This window comes from Pleurodeles waltl, chromosome 6 (genome assembly GCF_031143425.1).
Source record: "Pleurodeles waltl isolate 20211129_DDA chromosome 6, aPleWal1.hap1.20221129, whole genome shotgun sequence".
NCBI classification, from domain to species: Eukaryota; Metazoa; Chordata; class Amphibia; order Caudata; family Salamandridae; genus Pleurodeles; species Pleurodeles waltl.
Window position 1 is genome coordinate 1,716,151,728 of NC_090445.1, and position 18,444 is coordinate 1,716,170,171.

The following is an 18,444-nucleotide window of genomic DNA, read 5'->3' on the forward strand; positions in this document are numbered from 1 at the left end:
TATCTCAGCTATGCCATGCTCCAGCAGGCCATTCCACACACAGCTCTGTAAATGTATCTCAGCTCTGGCCATGCTCCCGCAGGCCATTCCACACACAGCTCTGTAAATGTATTAGCTCTAGCCATGCTCCAGAGGCCATTCCACACACAGCTCTGTAAATGTATCTCAGCTCTGCCATGCTCCAGAGGCCATTCCACACACAGCTCTGTAAATGTATCAGCTCTGGCCATGCTCCAGCAGGCCCTTCCACACACAGCTCTGTAAATGTATCAGCTCTGGCCATGCTCCAGCAGGCCCTTCCACACACAGCTCTGTAAATGTATCAGCTCTGGCCATGCTCCGGCAGGCCATTCCACACACAGCTCTGTAAATGTATCTCAGCTCTACCATGCTCCAGAGGCCATTCCACACACAGCTCTGTAAATGTATCTCCGCTCTGGCCATGCTCCAGAGGCCATTCCACACACAGCTCTGTAAATGTATCTCAGCTCTGCCATGCTCCAGCAGGCCATTCCTCACACAGCTCTGTAAATGTATCTCAGCTCTGCCATGCTCCAGAGGCCATTCAACACACAGCTCTGTAAATGTATCTCAGCTCTGCCATGCTCCAGAGGCCATTCCACACACACAGCTCTGTAAATGTATCTCAGCTCTGCCATGCTCCAGAGGCCATTCCACACACAGCTCTGTAAATGTATCTCAGCTCTGCCATGCTCCAGCAGGCCATTCCACACACAGCTCTGTAAATGTATCTCAGCTCTGCCATGCTCCCGCAGGCCATTCCACACACAGCTCTGTAAATGTATCTCAGCTCTGCCATGCTCCCGCAGGCCATTCCACACACAGCTCTGTAAATGTATCTCAGCTCTGCCATGCTCCCGCAGGCCATTCCACACACAGCTCTGTAAATGTATCAGCTCTGACCATGCTCCCGCAGGCCATTCCACACACAGCTCTGTAAATGTATCTCAGCTCTGCCATGCTCCAGCAGGCCATTCCACACACAGCTCTGTAAATGTATCTCAGCTCTGGCCATGCTCCCGCAGGCCATTCCACACACAGCTCTGTAAATGTATTAGCTCTGGCCATGCTCCAGAGGCCATTCCACACACAGCTCTGTAAATGTATCTCAGCTCTGCCATGCTCCAGAGGCCATTCCACACACAGCTCTGTAAATGTATCAGCTCTGGCCATGCTCCAGCAGGCCCTTCCACACACAGCTCTGTAAATGTATCAGCTCTGGCCATGCTCCGGCAGGCCATTCCACACACAGCTCTGTAAATGTATCTCAGCTCTACCATGCTCCAGAGGCCATTCCACACACAGCTCTGTAAATGTATCTCAGCTCTGGCCATGCTCCAGAGGCCATTCCACACACAGCTCTGTAAATGTATCTCAGCTCTGCCATGCTCCAGCAGGCCATTCCTCACACAGCTCTGTAAATGTATCTCAGCTCTGCCATGCTCCAGAGGCCATTCAACACACAGCTCTGTAAATGTATCTCAGCTCTGCCATGCTCCAGAGGCCATTCCACACACAGCTCTGTAAATGTATCTCAGCTCTGCCATGCTCCAGCAGGCCATTCCACACACAGCTCTGTAAATGTATCTCAGCTCTGGCCATGCTCCAGAGGCCATTCCACACACAGCTCTGTAAATGTATCTCAGCTCTGCCATGCTCCAGCAGGCCATTCCACACACAGCTTTGTAAGTGGATCTCAGCTCTGGCCATGCTCCAGAGGCCATTCCACACACAGCTCTGTAAGTGTATCTCAGCTCTGCCATGCTCCAGAGGCCATTCAACACACAGCTCTGTAAGTGTATCTCAGCTCTGCCATGCTCCAGCAGGCCATTCCTCACACAGCTCTGTAAATGTATCTCAGCTCTGGCCATGCTCCAGAGGCCATTCCACACACAGCTCTGTAAATGTATCTCAGCTCTGGCCATGCTCCAGCAAGCCATTCCACACACAGCTCTGTAAATGTATCTCAGCTCTGCCATGCTCCAGCAGGCCATTCCACACACAGCTCTGTAAATGTATCTCAGCTCTGGCCATGCTCCAGAGGCCATTCAACACACAGCTCTGTAAATGTATCTCAGCTCTGCCATGCTCCCGCAGGCCATTCCACACACAGCTCTGTAAATGTATCTCAGCTCTGCCATGCTCCCGCAGGCCATTCCACACACAGCTCTGTAAATGTATCTCAGCTCTGCCATGCTCCCGCAGGCATTCTACACACCGTTCAACAGACATATCACTGCCTGCAGCACTCACAGCTCAGCCAGTGCAGTTTAACTGAGACTCAGAACAACTGTGCATCTCCAGCGAAGGGATTCTGACATTACTCTGCCTGTGCACCTCATGTGCAGCTACATAACCCCCTTCTTTGGCAATCTCCATGTTCCCTGGTTCCCTTCTGATCTGATGGTCTCATTTCTCTGTCCCTCTAGGTAGAGAGTAGAGCACTGTCAGGCCGTACGTACCTCTCTGTTCCAGGTTACCAGGAGAAGATTCCCTTTGGGCTCATGGTGACCTTTGCCTACAAGGTGGACGGCGAAGGTGAGTGCTGGTTAACCTTGGTCCGAGGCATGAACAGTGAGTGTGAGTAAATGGTGCCTGTGCAATTAAGGCAGGGAGTTTATGCCCTAGCTGGAAATCAGGGTGAGTGAGACAACCATGTCTGACCCTCCCAGAGGACTCACAGGCGGGTTCTTCTTCCTAAAAGAATCCTTAGAAAGAAGTGGGCTCCATTAAAAGAGAAAACACAGACTATTTCAAGGAGTTTGACTAAAAGCCGTATGGCTTACAGGCAGTTCTGAAAGTGCTCTAATAAATACTCCAGTACTTCCGAGTCTATAAGCACACCCATGCCTGTTTTGGGGGGATAGCTGTGGACTTTTCTTTAGTGATCTGGGATAATCAACCATCTTAGGCATGGTCCAAAGTGTGGAGTGTTCACTTGTGTCCAAGGGACAACAGTACTACACAACTTCGCTTGGCTAGCAGTTTACTTCCTTTAGGCACTTGAGATTTTTAAGGTACTTGGGTTCTGAGATTGCAGGAGGGTGGCTGAGCTTTGAAGTGGTTCCTTTCATTAGTTGATGTGCTGTCTGTAGACTTGGAATGAGTCACTGCTACTCAGCACCACCCCTTTCCCACCAGATCATCTTCTATAAACAGGGCATGCAGTGGTCTCTTAGATGCCCACAAAGGTTTCCTAATCTCTCCTTTAATCTGCAAGTCCACCTTGGGAATGGGCTGTTAAGCAGCGGCTCTTATACGGGATGGGCTGCTCTTCGGATCCATTGAGGTGGTCACCGCTTATAAACCTTCTTGAAGCTGGAAGAGTGATCCTTTCCCTAAGCATGAAGCTCAGTGTGGTGGCGCTGATGGGTGATGGGAGACACCTCGACAGATATGCCAGGCTCCTGCTCCGCATGGATGATACAGAAGGGAAAGAAGTCCTCCTTTTCAAGGCTCATAAGTGTCTTAACTGTTCTTGAAGTAATCTATAATAATTTACATACGCCTTGAATTTGTCACTCTGGATTAAGTGCATTGGACCTGAGGATGTTTCGTCCAGGTGATCTCAAGCTGACCTCTTGCTAGTGGCTGATATAAATGTAATTATTCAAATTGAATAAAAATGTATTCGTATAGCTGTTCATACCCCTGATAACAGGTGAAGCTAATCGGTGAATGGTTAGAATGCTACACTGTGAGAAGTGAATTGGTGGTTAGGTTAATTTGTCTGTTTGTGGCTGAAAGGGTATGGGATATGAATATGCAGGCAGTACTTTAGTGTCATGCACAATAAGTAGTGGTATGCACTTTTGTTTTAGCTGTGATCACATAGCTGTACTTTTGCATGAAATATAAAGAATTAGTTGAATAGATATCTCCCCCTAGGTACATTCCAAACCATCCTTGCCAGACAAAGTTTGAAAATCCTAAAAGGGAATATACTGCAGACAGCAGCCCTCTGGCAGGCCCACCTGCAGGTTTGGGCCAGTTCTGATGGACACTGGGGTGTTGTTCCAGATCTTCGGTGAATAGTTGGACAAGGTGTGTCCCATTGTTTTTTGTTTATGTACTTCTTCCTCTCCAGTCTGATCGTGTCCTAGATGGGACTGTGGCCAGAGCGAGCCAGCGATGGTGAGCTTGCCAGGGGTATCATCATGACGGCTTTGGAAATGATGCATCTGGTTTTGAAGGAGTTGTGGGCTAGCAAGGGCAGGGAGTGGAATTCCATTAGAATGAAGGTAATGTGTCATGTTTATTTAGGCTATTAATGAGGCATGCTGAGATGTGTAGGACACCCCTAATGTGGCCAGTATATAATGTGGTAGTGTGTAGAGCAGAGAGTTGTCACCCTCCCGATGTGAGAGTGAGTGCTTGAACAGCAGTTCTCAAGTCCCTTTCAGAGAGGTTTTAGTTACAAATAGAGAGCTGGTACTGAGGCAGCTCGGTTCTGCTGGTGATGTCTTCCTTAAAGGTGTGATCATGTCTGGGGGGAATCACAGTGACTTGGCTTTGGTTGAGAGTCGGGGTTTGAGTCTGTCCAGGTTCATGTCGTTGAGCCAGTTTTGGACTAGTTGCTACTTGTTATTGGTGAATATCAGGAATTATGTTTTGGTTCGGTTACATTTCAGGTAGGTGCTAGGCATCCAGATCTGCAAGAGGTGCAGAAGATGTTTTAAGTGCTGGTGTCTGATGCAGAGGAGGGTTTCAAATAGAGTTGTGTGTTGGCTTATTGATGAATGTTGATGTTCTTATCTGTGAATAGCGCCTCAAGGAGCTGCTAGTAGAGGCTGAAGATGACAGAGGACAGTATGGGAGCGTAAGAGAGTAGGGGTGATGGGGAGATTTTTAGACCCAGAGTTTCCCAGGTAAACAAAGTGGTGCTGATGGGTAGGTAGGGGAACCAGTGAAGGATGTTGCCTGCCAATCGCATTCAAGAGTTCAGGGTGGGTTGGTTGACTTGCAGCCGCATCGATGGTGGCGGGTGGGGAAGTGGTCTGTATGTTGTGCGTCTGTCCTTCCCAAAGGGTCTGCAGACGGTCTCGGATGTCCTGAATCAGTAATGTGGTCAGTCTCTGATTACGTCTTCTTGTTTCTCATGCTCTGCTCCTCAGACCAAGAGGTTTGTGTTGCTACAACACGACCTGAGACCATGTTGGGAGACGTCGCAGTTGCTGTCCATCCTGAGGACTCCCGGTATCTGGTAAGAAATAAATACCCTGTTTGATGAGAAATGTGTGTTTGTGCCTAGAAATAGGATTCCATTAAGCTAGAGGCCAGTGATTGAATGTCACGGAGGCTCAACTGGCGCCTTGTCCATTCCATTAAAGGTCATTCCTTCAATAAAGATCACTTTCAGAATAGGTAGTGGTAATCTGTGCACTTACAGCCACTAAATGCAGAGGTCAAAAGCTTAGACACTGATCTCACCCCTTAGTTGCAGCCCCCTCCAGACAGAGGCCTATGAGTGACTATGTGCCTGGTTTCTCTTTCAGGGGTTCCACGGTAAGCGGCTCCGGCACCCCTTCACTGACCGCCTTCTGCCCATCATTACCGACTGCCTGGTGGATCCAGAAGTGGGGACAGGTGAGTGTCCTGCCACAGACTGCCTCTATGCTGCATCTCGTGGCGCTCTGCTGCAGCTGCCAGGAGTGGCCTCTTCTGCTGCATCTCAAGGCGCTCTGCTGCAGCTGCCAGAAGTGGCCTCTTCTGCTGCATCTCACGGTGCTCTGCTGGCTCCTGCTAGGGTGGCACGTTCTCTCGCTCCTCGTGGTGCTCTGCTGCAGCTGCCAGGAGTGGCCTCTTCTGCTGCATCTCACGGCGCTCTGCTGCAGCTGCCAGGAGTGGCCTCTTCTGCTGCATCTCACGGTGCTCTGCTGGCTCCTGCTAGGGTGGCACGTTCTCTCGCTCCTCGTGGTGCTCTGCTGCAGCTGCCAGGAGTGGCCTCTTGTGCTGCATCTCAAGACGCTCTGCTGCAGCTGCCAGGAGTGGCCTCTTCTGCTGCATCTCAAGGCGCTCTGCTGCAGCTGCCAGGAGTGGCCTCTTCTGCTGCATCTCACGGTGCTCTGCTGGCTCCTGCTAGGGTGGCACGTTCTCTAGCTCCTCGTGGTGCTCTGCTGCAGCTGCCAGGAGTGGCCTCTTCTGCTGCATCTCAAGGCGCTCTGCTGCAGCTGCCAGGAGTGGCCTCTTCTGCTGCATCTCACGGTGCTCTGCTTGCTCCTGCTAGGGTGGCACGTTCTCTCGCTCCTCGTGGTGCTCTGCTGCAGCTGCCAGGAGTGGCCTCTTGTGCTGCATCTCAAGACGCTCTGCTGCAGCTGCCAGGAGTGGCGGCCTCTTCTGCTGCATCTCAAGGCGCTCTGCTGCAGCTGCCAGGAGTGGCCTCTTGTGCTGCATCTCAAGGTGCTCTGCTGCAGCTGCCAGGAGTGGCCTCTTATGCTGCATCTCAAGGCGCTCTGCTGCAGCTGCCACGAGTGGCCCATTCTCTCGCTCCTTGTGGTACTCTGCTGCAGCTGCCAGGAGTGGCCTCTTCTGCTGCATCTCACGGCGCTCTGCTGCAGCTGCCAGGAGTGGCCTCTTCTGCTGCATCTCAAGGTGCTCTGCTGCAGCTGCCAGGAGTGGCCTCTTGTGCTGCATCTCAAGGTGCTCTGCTGCAGCTGCCAGGAGTGGCCTCTTATGCTGCATCTCAAGGCGCTCTGCTGCAGCTGCCACGAGTGGCCCGTTCTCTCGCTCCTCGTGGTGCTCTGCTGCAGCTGCCAGGAGTGGCCTCTTGTGCTGCATCTCAAGACGCTCTGCTGCAGCTGCCAGGAGTGGCCTCTTCTGCTGCATCTCAAGGCGCTCTGCTGCAGCTGCCAGGAGTGGCCTCTTCTGCTGCATCTCACGGTGCTCTGCTGGCTCCTGCTAGGGTGGCCCGTTCTCTCGCTCCTCGTGGTGCTCTGCTGCAGCTGCCAGGAGTGGCCTCTTGTGCTGCATCTCAAGACGCTCTGCTGCAGCTGCCAGGAGTGGCCTCTTCTGCTGCATCTCAAGGCGCTCTGCTGCAGCTGCCAGGAGTGGCCTCTTCTGCTGCATCTCACGGTGCTCTGCTGGCTCCTGCTAGGGTGGCACGTTCTCTCGCTCCTCGTGGTGCTCTGCTGCAGCTGCCAGGAGTGGCCTCTTCTGCTGCATCTCAAGGCGCTCTGCTGCAGCTGCCAGGAGTGGCCTCTTCTGCTGCATCTCACGGTGCTCTGCTGGCTCCTGCTAGGGTGGCACGTTCTCTCGCTCCTCGTGGTGCTCTGCTGCAGCTGCCAGGAGTGGCCTCTTGTGCTGCATCTCATGGCGCTCTGCTGCAGCTGCCAGGAGTGGCCTCTTCTGCTGCATCTCAAGACGCTCTGCTGCAGCTGCCAGGAGTGGCCTCTTCTGCTGCATCTCACGGCGCTCTGCTGCAGCTGCCAGAAGTGGCCTCTTCTGCTGCATCTCAAGGCGCTCTGCTGCAGCTGCCAGGAGTGGCCTCTTGTGCTGCATCTCAAGGTGCTCTGCTGCAGCTGCCAGGAGTGGCCTCTTATGCTGCATCTCAAGGCGCTCTGCTGCAGCTGCCACAAGTGGCCCGTTCTCTCGCTCCTCGTGGTGCTCTGCTGCAGCTGCCAGGAGTGGCCTCTTCTGCCGCTTCTCAAGGCGCTCTGCTGGCACCTCAGGGAGCCGGGTGCAGAGATTTGCCACATTTTGCTAATGTCTTCCAGCACCATGTGGTAATGTTTGGTGTCCTCCTTCACCACATGGTGTAATGTGGTATCTCCTGTCACCATGTGATGAGGTGTGGTGTGTGCAAGAATCATGTGGTGTGGAGCAGCGTGGTCCATAGTCTTGTGGTTGCGTGTGGTGTCTGCCAGCCCCGGTGTGGTGTCTTCCAGCACTGTGTGGCCAGATGTGGTGCCTGCCAGAGTCATGTGGTGAGGTGGCGGTGTCTGGCAGCTCTGTGCCGTAGGAGAGTGTGTTGAAGGCTGGAGTCTACAAGATGGTGGCTTGATCTCTAGCAGGCCCTCAGTCTGACAGTCCCTCTTCTTAATTCCACAGGTGCAGTAAAGGTTACCCCAGGTCACAGTCCTGTGGACCATGAGCTGGGCTTGGCCCATGGATTGCCACTCGTCTCAGTCATCGGGGAGGATGGGGCTATGATGGCCGAGTGTGGAGATTGGCTGCAGGTACCACCATCACTTAAGGGTGCCGAGGCTTCCGACCTTTTTTTGCTTTCCTCCCCATCTTGAAATCCTCACTGCTACCCTTTAAAGGGCAGTGAGTGTCTGAGGGCTACTGCCTTCAGCTGCACCCCACGGACACAGCTTGAGCCGACCACAGAAGGCGCCTAACACCTGGAAGAGTTAAGTAAGGATGTTTTCTTCTCAGAGGGTTCAGGGAGGGTTTTTCTGAGGCATGTTTGAACAGAATTGTGCCAAATTGAGCATTTTGAAACACATTTTCTTATAAAATTGCCCAAAAGCAATGGTCTCTGAAATGGCAATCATTAAACATTTTATGGTGTGCCAACCCACTGAAGTCTGAAGGCCCCCCCTTCCCCTATCAGAGTTGATCCAGGTTATGTGAAATATGCAGGGCGTCTCCCCGTCGCCCATATGTCTGCCAGTATAGCATTTTGCCTTGTTGCCAGTTATGCCAAGAGTTGCTTCTAGAATGTCAGTGCCATTGACAGACTTGCAGGCGCTGCTTGCACACTCACTTACATTCACTCATTCACACATCCTCTCTCCCACACACTCCTTCAAACCCATCGAATCTCATACATTCTCACTCATCCAGTGTCACTGTCACTCTCCGCTTGCAATCACTGTCTCATTCGCACATTCGTATGTAGTACTTCTCACTCTCATTCACTTATACTCACTCCATGCCACTGCCATTCACCTTTACTCATACACACATTGCTCCATTGTGAAACCTACCCTTTGGAAGCGGGTGCGCTCTCTGAGCTCCCAAGCCCTCCAGGTGAAACTAGAGAAGAGGGGGTAGTCGTGGAGCAGCGCATGGCCCTGGCTCCCTGTGCTCCATCCACTCTGGTCCCTGTGCTCCATCCACTCTGGTCCCTGTGCTCCATCCACTCTGGCCCTTGTGGCAGCACCGCACGCATGGCCCTGGCTCCCTGTGCCCCATCCACTCTGGCCCCTGTGGCGGCACCGCACGCATGGCCCTGGCTCCCTGTGCTCCATCCACTCTGACCCCTGTGGCAGCACTGCACGCGTGGCCCTGGCTCCCTGTGCTCCATCCACTCTGGTCCCTGTGCTCCATCCACTCTGGCCCCTGTGGCAGCACCGCACGCATGGCCCTGGCTCCCTGTGCCCCATCCACTCTGGCCCCTGTGGCGGCACCGCACGCATGGCCCTGGCTCCCTGTGCTCCATCCACTCTGGCCCCTGTGGCGGAACCGCACGCATGGCCCTGGCTCCCTGTGCCCCATCCACTCTGGCCCCTGTGGCGGAACCGCACGCATGGCCCTGGCTCCCTGTGCTCCATCCACTCTGGCCCCTGTGGCGGCACCGCACGCATGGCCCTGGCTCCCTGTGCCCCATCCACTCTGGCCCCTGTGGCGGCACTGCACGCATGGCCCTGGCTCCATGTGCTCCATACACTCTGGCCCCTGTGGCGGCACCGCACGCATGGCCCTGGCTCCCTGTGCTCCATCCACTCTGGCCCCTGTGGCAGACGGCACGCATGGCCCTGGCTCCCTGTGCTCCATCTACTCTGGCCCCTGTGGCAGCACTGCACGCATGGCCCTGGCTCCCTGTGCTCCATCCACTCTGGTCCCTGTGCTCCATCCACTCTGGCCCCTGTGGCAGCACTGCACGCATGGCCCTGGCTCCCTGTGCCCCATCCACTCTGGCCCCTGTGGCGGCACCGCACGCATGTCCCTGGCTCCCTGTGCTCCATCCACTCTGGCCCCTGTGGCGGCACCGCACGCATGGCCCTGGCTCCCTGTGCCCCATCCACTCTGGCCCCTGTGGCAGCACCGCACGCATGGCCCTGGCTCCCTGTGCTCCATCCACTCTGGTCCCTGTGGCACCACCGCACGCATGGCCCTGGCTCCCTGTGCTCCATCCACTCTGGCCCCTGTGGCAGCACCGCACGCATAGCCCTGGCTCCCTGTGCTCCATCCACTTTGGCCCCTGTGCTCCATCCACTCTGGTCCCTGTGGCAGCCCTGTACGCATGGCCCTGGCTCCCTGTGCTCCATCCACTCTGGTCCCTGTGCTCCATCCACTCTGGTCTCTGTGGCAGCACCGCACGCATGGCCCTTGCTCCCTGAGCTCCATTCATTCTGGCCCCAGTGGCGGCACCGCACGCATGGCCCTGGCTCCATGTGCTCCATCCACTCTGGCCCCTGTGGCGGCACCGCACGCATGGCCCTGGCTCCCTGTGCTCCATCCACTCTGGCCCCTGTGGCAGCACCGCACACATGGCCCTGGCTCCCTGTGCTCCATCCACTCTGGTCCCTGTGGCAGCACCGCACGCATGGCCCTGGTTACCTGTGCTCCATTCACTCTGGCCCCTGTGGCGGCACCGCACGCACGGCCCTGGCTCCATGTGCTCCATCCACTCTGGCCCCTGTGGCGGCACCGCACGCATGGCCCTGGCTCCCTGTGCTCCATCCACTCTGGTCCCTGTGATCCATCCACTCTGGTCCCTGTGGCAGCACCGCATGCATGGCCCTGGCTCCCTGTGCTCCATCCACTCTGGCCCCTGTGGCAGCACCGCACGCATGGCCCTGGCTCCCTATGCTCCATCCACTCTGGTCCCTGTGCTCCATCCACTCTGGCCCCTGTGGCAGCACCGCACGCATGGCCCTGGCTCCTTGTGCTCCATCCACTCTGGTCCCTGTGGCACCACCGCACGCATGGCCCTGGCTCCCTGTGCTCCATCCACTCTGGTCCCTGTGGCACCACCGCACGCATGGCCCTGGCTCCCTGTGCTCCATCCACTCTGGCCCATGTGGCGACACCGTACGCATGGCCCTGGCTCCCTGTGCTCCATCCACTCTGATCCCTGTGGCAGCACCGTACGCTTCGCCCTGGCTCCCTGTGCTCCATCCACTCTGGTCCCTGTGCTCCATCCACTCTGGTCCCTGTGGCACCACCGCACGCATGGCCCTGGCTCCCTGTGCTCCATCCACTCTGGTCCCTGTGGCACCACCGCACGCATGGCCCTGGCTCCCTTTGCTCCATTCACTCTGGCCCATGTGGCGGCACCGCACGCATGGCCCTGGCTCCCTGTGCTCCATCCACTCTGGCCCCTGTGGCGGCACCGCACGCATGGCCCTGGCTCCCTGTGCTCCATTCACTCTGGCCCCTGTGGCGGCATCGCACTCAAGGCCCTGGCTCCATGTACTCTATCCACTCTGGCCCCTGTGGCAGCACCACACGCATGGCCCTGGCTCCCTGTGCTCCATTCACTCTGGCCCATGTGGCGGCACCGCACGCATGGCCCTGGCTCCATGTGCTCCATCCACTCTGGCCCATGTGGCGGCACCGCACGCATGGCCCTGGCTCCCTGTGCTCCATCTACTCTGGCCCCTGTGGCAGCACTGCACGCATGGCCCTGGCTCCCTGTGCTCCATCCACTCTGGTCCCTGTGCTCCATCCACTCTGGCCCTTGTGGCAGCACCGCACGCATGGCCCTGGCTCCCTGTGCCCCATCCACTCTGGCCCCTGTGGCGGCACCGCACGCATGGCCCTGGCTCCCTGTGCTCCATCCACTCTGACCCCTGTGGCAGCACTGCACGCGTGGCCCTGGCTCCCTGTGCTCCATCCACTCTGGTCCCTGTGCTCCATCCACTCTGGCCCCTGTGGCAGCACCGCACGCATGGCCCTGGCTCCCTGTGCCCCATCCACTCTGGCCCCTGTGGCGGCACCGCACGCATGGCCCTGGCTCCCTGTACTCCATCCACTCTGGCCCCTGTGGCGGAACCGCACGCATGGCCCTGGCTCCCTGTGCCCCATCCACTCTGGCCCCTGTGGCGGAACCGCACGCATGGCCCTGGCTCCCTGTGCTCCATCCACTCTGGCCCCTGTGGCGGCACCGCACGCATGGCCCTGGCTCCCTGTGCCCCATCCACTCTGGCCCCTGTGGCGGCACTGCACGCATGGCCCTGGCTCCATGTGCTCCATACACTCTGGCCCCTGTGGCGGCACCGCACGCATGGCCCTGGCTCCCTGTGCTCCATCCACTCTGGCCCCTGTGGCAGACGGCACGCATGGCCCTGGCTCCCTGTGCTCCATCTACTCTGGCCCCTGTGGCAGCACTGCACGCATGGCCCTGGCTCCCTGTGCTCCATCCACTCTGGTCCCTGTGCTCCATCCACTCTGGCCCCTGTGGCAGCACTGCACGCATGGCCCTGGCTCCCTGTGCCCCATCCACTCTGGCCCCTGTGGCGGCACCGCACGCATGTCCCTGGCTCCCTGTGCTCCATTCACTCTGGCCCCTGTGGCGGCACCGCACGCATGGCCCTGGCTCCCTGTGCCCCATCCACTCTGGCCCCTGTGGCAGCACCGCACGCATGGCCCTGGCTCCCTGTGCTCCATCCACTCTGGTCCCTGTGGCACCACCGCACGCATGGCCCTGGCTCCCTGTGCTCCATCCACTCTGGCCCCTGTGGCAGCACCGCACGCATGGCCCTGGCTCCCTGTGCTCCATCCACTTTGGCCCCTGTGCTCCATCCACTCTGGTCCCTGTGGCAGCCCTGTACGCATGGCCCTGGCTCCCTGTGCTCCATCCACTCTGGTCCCTGTGCTCCATCCACTCTGGTCTCTGTGGCAGCACCGCACGCATGGCCCTTGCTCCCTGAGCTCCATTCATTCTGGCCCCAGTGGCGGCACCGCACGCATGGCCCTGGCTCCATGTGCTCCATCCACTCTGGCCCCTGTGGCGGCACCGCACGCATGGCCCTGGCTCCCTGTGCTCCATCCACTCTGGCCCCTGTGGCAGCACCGCACACATGGCCCTGGCTCCCTGTGCTCCATCCACTCTGGTCCCTGTGGCAGCACCGCACGCATGGCCCTGGTTACCTGTGCTCCATTCACTCTGGCCCCTGTGGCGGCACCGCACGCATGGCCCTGGCTCCATGTGCTCCATCCACTCTGGCCCCTGTGGCGGCACCGCACGCATGGCCCTGGCTCCCTGTGCTCCATCCACTCTGGTCCCTGTGATCCATCCACTCTGGTCCCTGTGGCAGCACCGCATGCATGGCCCTGGCTCCCTGTGCTCCATCCACTCTGGCCCCTGTGGCAGCACCGCACGCATGGCCCTGGCTCCCTGTGCTCCATCCACTCTGGTCCCTGTGCTCCATCCACTCTGGCCCCTGTGGCAGCACCGCACGCATGGCCCTGGCTCCTTGTGCTCCATCCACTCTGGTCCCTGTGGCACCACCGCACGCATGGCCCTGGCTCCCTGTGCTCCATCCACTCTGGTCCCTGTGGCACCACCGCACGCATGGCCCTGGCTCCCTGTGCTCCATCCACTCTGGCCCATGTGGCGACACCGTACGCATGGCCCTGGCTCCCTGTGCTCCATCCACTCTGATCCCTGTGGCAGCACCGTACGCTTCGCCCTGGCTCCCTGTGCTCCATCCACTCTGGTCCCTGTGCTCCATCCACTCTGGTCCCTGTGGCACCACCGCACGCATGGCCCTGGCTCCCTGTGCTCCATCCACTCTGGTCCCTGTGGCACCACCGCACGCATGGCCCTGGCTCCCTTTGCTCCATTCACTCTGGCCCATGTGGCGGCACCGCACGCATGGCCCTGGCTCCCTGTGCTCCATCCACTCTGGCCCCTGTGGCGGCACCGCACGCATGGCCCTGGCTCCCTGTGCTCCATTCACTCTGGCCCCTGTGGCGGCATCGCACTCAAGGCCCTGGCTCCATGTACTCTATCCACTCTGGCCCCTGTGGCAGCACCACACGCATGGCCCTGGCTCCCTGTGCTCCATTCACTCTGGCCCATGTGGCGGCACCGCACGCATGGCCCTGGCTCCATGTGCTCCATCCACTCTGGCCCATGTGGCGGCACCGCACGCATGGCCCTGGCTCCCTGTGCTCCATCCACTCTGGCCCATCTGGCGGCACCGCACGCATGGCCCTGGCTCCCTGTGCTCCATCCACTCTGGTCCCTGTGGCGGCACCGCACGCATGGCCCTGGCTCCCTGTGCTCCATTCACTCTGGCCCCTGTGGCGGCACCGCACGCATGGGCCTGGCTCCCTGTACTCCATCCTCTCTGGTCCATGTGGCAGCACCGCACGCATGGCCCTGGCTCCCTGTGCTCCATCCACTCTGGTCCCTGTGGCGGCACCGCACGCATGGCCCTGGCTACCTGTGCTCCATCCACTCTGGCCCCTGTGGCAGCACCGCACGCATGGCCCTGGCTCCATGTGCTCCATCCAATCTGGTCCCTGTGCTCCATCCACTCTGGCCCCTTTGGCGGCACCGCACGCATGGCCCTGGCTCCCTGTGCTCCATCCACTCTGGTCCCTGTGCTCCATCCACTCTGGTCCCTGTGGCAGCACCGCACGCATGGCCCTGGCTCCCTGTGCTCCATCCACTCTGGTCCCTGTGGCACCACCGCACGCATGGCCCTGGCTCCATGTGCTCCATCCAATCTGGTCCCTGTGCTCCATCCACTCTGGCCCCTTTGGCAGCACCGCACGCATTGCCCTGGCTCCCTGTGCTCCATCCACTCTGGTCCCTGTGCTCCATCCACTCTGGCCTCTGTGGCAGCACCGCACGCATGGCCCTGGCTCCATGTGCTCGATCCAATCTGGTCCTTGTGCTCCATCCACTCTGGCCCCTTTGGCAGCACCGCATGCATGGCCCTGGCTCCCTGTGCTCCATCCACTCTGGTCCCTGTGCTCCATCCACTCTGGTCCCTGTGGCAGCACCGCACGCATGGCCCTGGCTCCCTGTGCTCCATCCACTCTGGTCCCTGTGGAACACCGCACGCATGGCCCTGGCTCACTGTGCTCCATCCACTCTGGTCCCTGTGGCAGCACCGCAATCATGGCCCTGGCTCCCTGTGCTCCATTCACTCTGGCCCCTGTGGCGGCACCGCACGCATGGCCCTGGCTCCCTGTGCTCCATCCACTCTGGCCCCTGTGGCGGCACCGCACGCATGGCCCTGGCCCCATGTGCTCCATCCAATCTGGTCCCTGTGCTCCATCCACTCTGGCCCCTGTGGCGGCACCGCACGCATGGCCCTGGCTCCCTGTGCTCCATCCACTCTGGTCCCTGTGCTCCATCCACTCTGGCCCCTGTGGCGGCACCGCACGCATGGCCCTGGCTCCCTGTGCTCCATCCACTCTGGCCCCTGTGGCGGCACCGCACGCATGGTCCTGGCTCCATCTGCTCCATCCAATCTGGTCCCTGTGCTCCATCCACTCTGGCCCCCTCGGCGGCACCGCACCCATGGCCCTGGCTCCCTGTGCTCCATCCCTCTGGTCCCTGTGCTCCATCCACTCTGGTCCCTGTGGCAGCACCGCATGCATGGCCCTGGCTCCCTTTGCTCCATTCACTCTGGTCCCTGTGCTCCATCCACTCTGGCTCCTGTGGCAGCACCGCAAGCATGGCCCTGGCTCCCTGTGCTCCATCCACTCTGGTCCCTGTGGCACCACCGCACGCATGGCCCTGGCTCCATGTGCTCCATCCAATCTGGTCCCTGTGCTCCATCCACTCTGGCCCCTTTGGCAGCACCGCACGCATTGCCCTGGCTCCCTGTGCTCCATCCACTCTGGTCCCTGTGCTCCATCCACTCTGGCCTCTGTGGCAGCACCGCACGCATGGCCCTGGCTCCATGTGCTCGATCCAATCTGGTCCTTGTGCTCCATCCACTCTGGCCCCTTTGGCAGCACCGCATGCATGGCCCTGGCTCCCTGTGCTCCATCCACTCTGGTCCCTGTGCTCCATCCACTCTGGTCCCTGTGGCAGCACCGCACGCATGGCCCTGGCTCCCTGTGCTCCATCCACTCTGGTCCCTGTGGAACACCGCACGCATGGCCCTGGCTCACTGTGCTCCATCCACTCTGGTCTCTGTGGCAGCACCGCAATCATGGCCCTGGCTCCCTGTGCTCCATTCACTCTGGCCCCTGTGGCGGCACCGCACGCATGGCCCTGGCTCCCTGTGCTCCATCCACTCTGGCCCCTGTGGCGGCACCGCACGCATGGCCCTGGCCCCATGTGCTCCATCCAATCTGGTCCCTGTGCTCCATCCACTCTGGCCCCTGTGGCGGCACCGCACGCATGGCCCTGGCTCCCTGTGCTCCATCCACTCTGGTCCCTGTGCTCCATCCACTCTGGCCCCTGTGGCGGCACCGCACGCATGGCCCTGGCTCCCTGTGCTCCATCCACTCTGGCCCCTGTGGCGGCACCGCACGCATGGTCCTGGCTCCATCTGCTCCATCCAATCTGGTCCCTGTGCTCCATCCACTCTGGCCCCCTCGGCGGCACCGCACCCATGGCCCTGGCTCCCTGTGCTCCATCCCTCTGGTCCCTGTGCTCCATCCACTCTGGTCCCTGTGGCAGCACCGCATGCATGGCCCGGGCTCCCTTTGCTCCATTCACTCTGGTCCCTGTGCTCCATCCACTCTGACTCCTGTGGCAGCACCGCAAGCATGGCCCTGGCTCCCTTTGCTCCATCCACTCGGGTCCCTGTGGCGGCACCGCACGCATGGCCCTGGTTCCCTGTGCTCAATGCACTCTGGTCCCTTGGCTGACTCTGGCTTGAGGCAGGACCTGCCTGAGCTGCTGAACCTAGAAGGAAGCAGTCAGAGGTGGTGTGACGTGGACTCTCTCACATTAGATTTTAGTCGTCTTTTTGATGTAGATTTACTTTTGAACAGATCCTGTTTGCTAAAATGTTTCTCGGGGACAGAGACTCTGAGGCTAATCCCAAGGAGCGGTAGTAGCGTGGTATCTGTGGTGGACCCGGGGCTCGGTGTTAAAGAAGGGTGTCCTTTAACTCGGAACTTAAGGTTAACACGATTTTACTTATCACTTCATGGTTACAATGTAGGGGGGCATTGATGCTGTCCCAATATTAGGGGGATGGGGAAGTCAGACTGTTGGTTGGGACTCCCTCCAGAATGGGGAGGGGGATAGTGGGTGGGCCCCCCGTGGGCCCCCCATGTGCCCCGCTCCACAATGTGGGCTTCGTCCTGATCATCAAGGGCTGAACGTTTTTCTAGACAGGAATTACTGAGGGAAACTTTCTGCTGCTGAGGGAACATTCAAGTTCTACCTTTTGAGACCTAAATGATGGGTTCATACTTGGAACTGGTTACCTGGTGCTTTCAATATTTCATGTCCAATGACTCACTTGCAATTACATCGCAAGCAGTGAGCTTAGGGTCACTCCCTGGAATGCAGCAGGAAGAAAGAACAGCAGGAGAAATGGGACTTTTTGAATCCCCTAAAGGCGGATGTGATTTGTCTCCAGGAGACGTTGTGTGTTTACTGTTGGTTATATTGCGACGCTGGGCGCTCCAGGGGGGGCCATGCAAGGGGTGTGGGGGGTGGGGGGTGGCTAGCCTCTTCCCCAGAAGGGTTACATTGAAGTATGAACGCTATAGAGATCCCAGTAACCTGTTTGTGGGTGTACCCTTGTTCAGTACAGGAGGGTGGGGGAGCTACACCCCTCTTACTGCTAAATACTTATACACCCCGCGTGCCATGTGTGATGCCCTCCTACTGAAGGTGTTCTCTTTCATTGATACATTTTTGGATCGGAGGTGCCCCCTGGTACTTCTGGAAGGGGTTTCAGTTGTAAAGTTTCCCCCTTTGCCCTGCACCAGCTCTGGGATGAGGCGGAGCTGTGGATCCCCCCGTGGCGTCCTCCAGAGGTGCTTGCTGAGAGGAGCGGTGGCTGCAGTGTGGTGAATGGGAGATGCCACCGGACCCCCTGGACCCCCGGCCCTGTTTACTCTTAGATCCCAGGGGCCCCAGCAGTCTCGGACCCCGTGGTGGTCGGCAGCCCACCCTCCCTGCCCTGTTTACTCTTAGATCCCAGGGGCCCCAGCAGTCTCGGACCGGGTGGTGGTCGGATGCCCACCCTCCCTGCCCTGTTTACTCTTAGATCCCAGGGGCCCCAGCAGTCTCGGACCCCGTGGTGGTCGGCAGCCCACCCTCCCTGCCCTGTTTACTCTTAGATCCCAGGGTCCCCCAGCAGTCTCGGACCCTGTGGTGGTCGGATGCCCACCCTCCCTGCCCTGTTTACTCTTAGATCCCAGGGGCCCCAGCAGTCTCGGACCCTGTGGTGGTCGGCTGCCCACCCTCCCTGCCCTGTTTACTCTTAGATCCCAGGGTCCCCCAGCAGTCTCGGACCGGGTGGTGGTCGGCTGCCCACCCTCCCTGCCCTGTTTACTCTTAGATCCCAGGGGCCCCAGCAGTCTCGGACCCTGTGGTGG

At 58.9% G+C, this 18,444-nt stretch overlaps 1 protein-coding gene across 3 annotated transcripts in view; it reads left to right on the forward strand.

Moving 5' to 3' along the window:
* Positions 1 to 18,444, forward strand: part of VARS2 (valyl-tRNA synthetase 2, mitochondrial) — a 140,570-nt gene that overhangs the window by 39,360 nt on the left and 82,766 nt on the right. For all 3 annotated transcript variants that reach the window (XM_069241939.1, XM_069241942.1, XM_069241941.1), the window contains 4 exons: positions 2,451 to 2,559; positions 5,136 to 5,224; positions 5,517 to 5,607; positions 8,068 to 8,195. In XM_069241939.1, the coding sequence (XP_069098040.1) occupies positions 2,451 to 2,559; positions 5,136 to 5,224; positions 5,517 to 5,607; positions 8,068 to 8,195 (417 nt within the window). The remainder of the gene's footprint in view (positions 1 to 2,450; positions 2,560 to 5,135; positions 5,225 to 5,516; positions 5,608 to 8,067; positions 8,196 to 18,444) is intronic.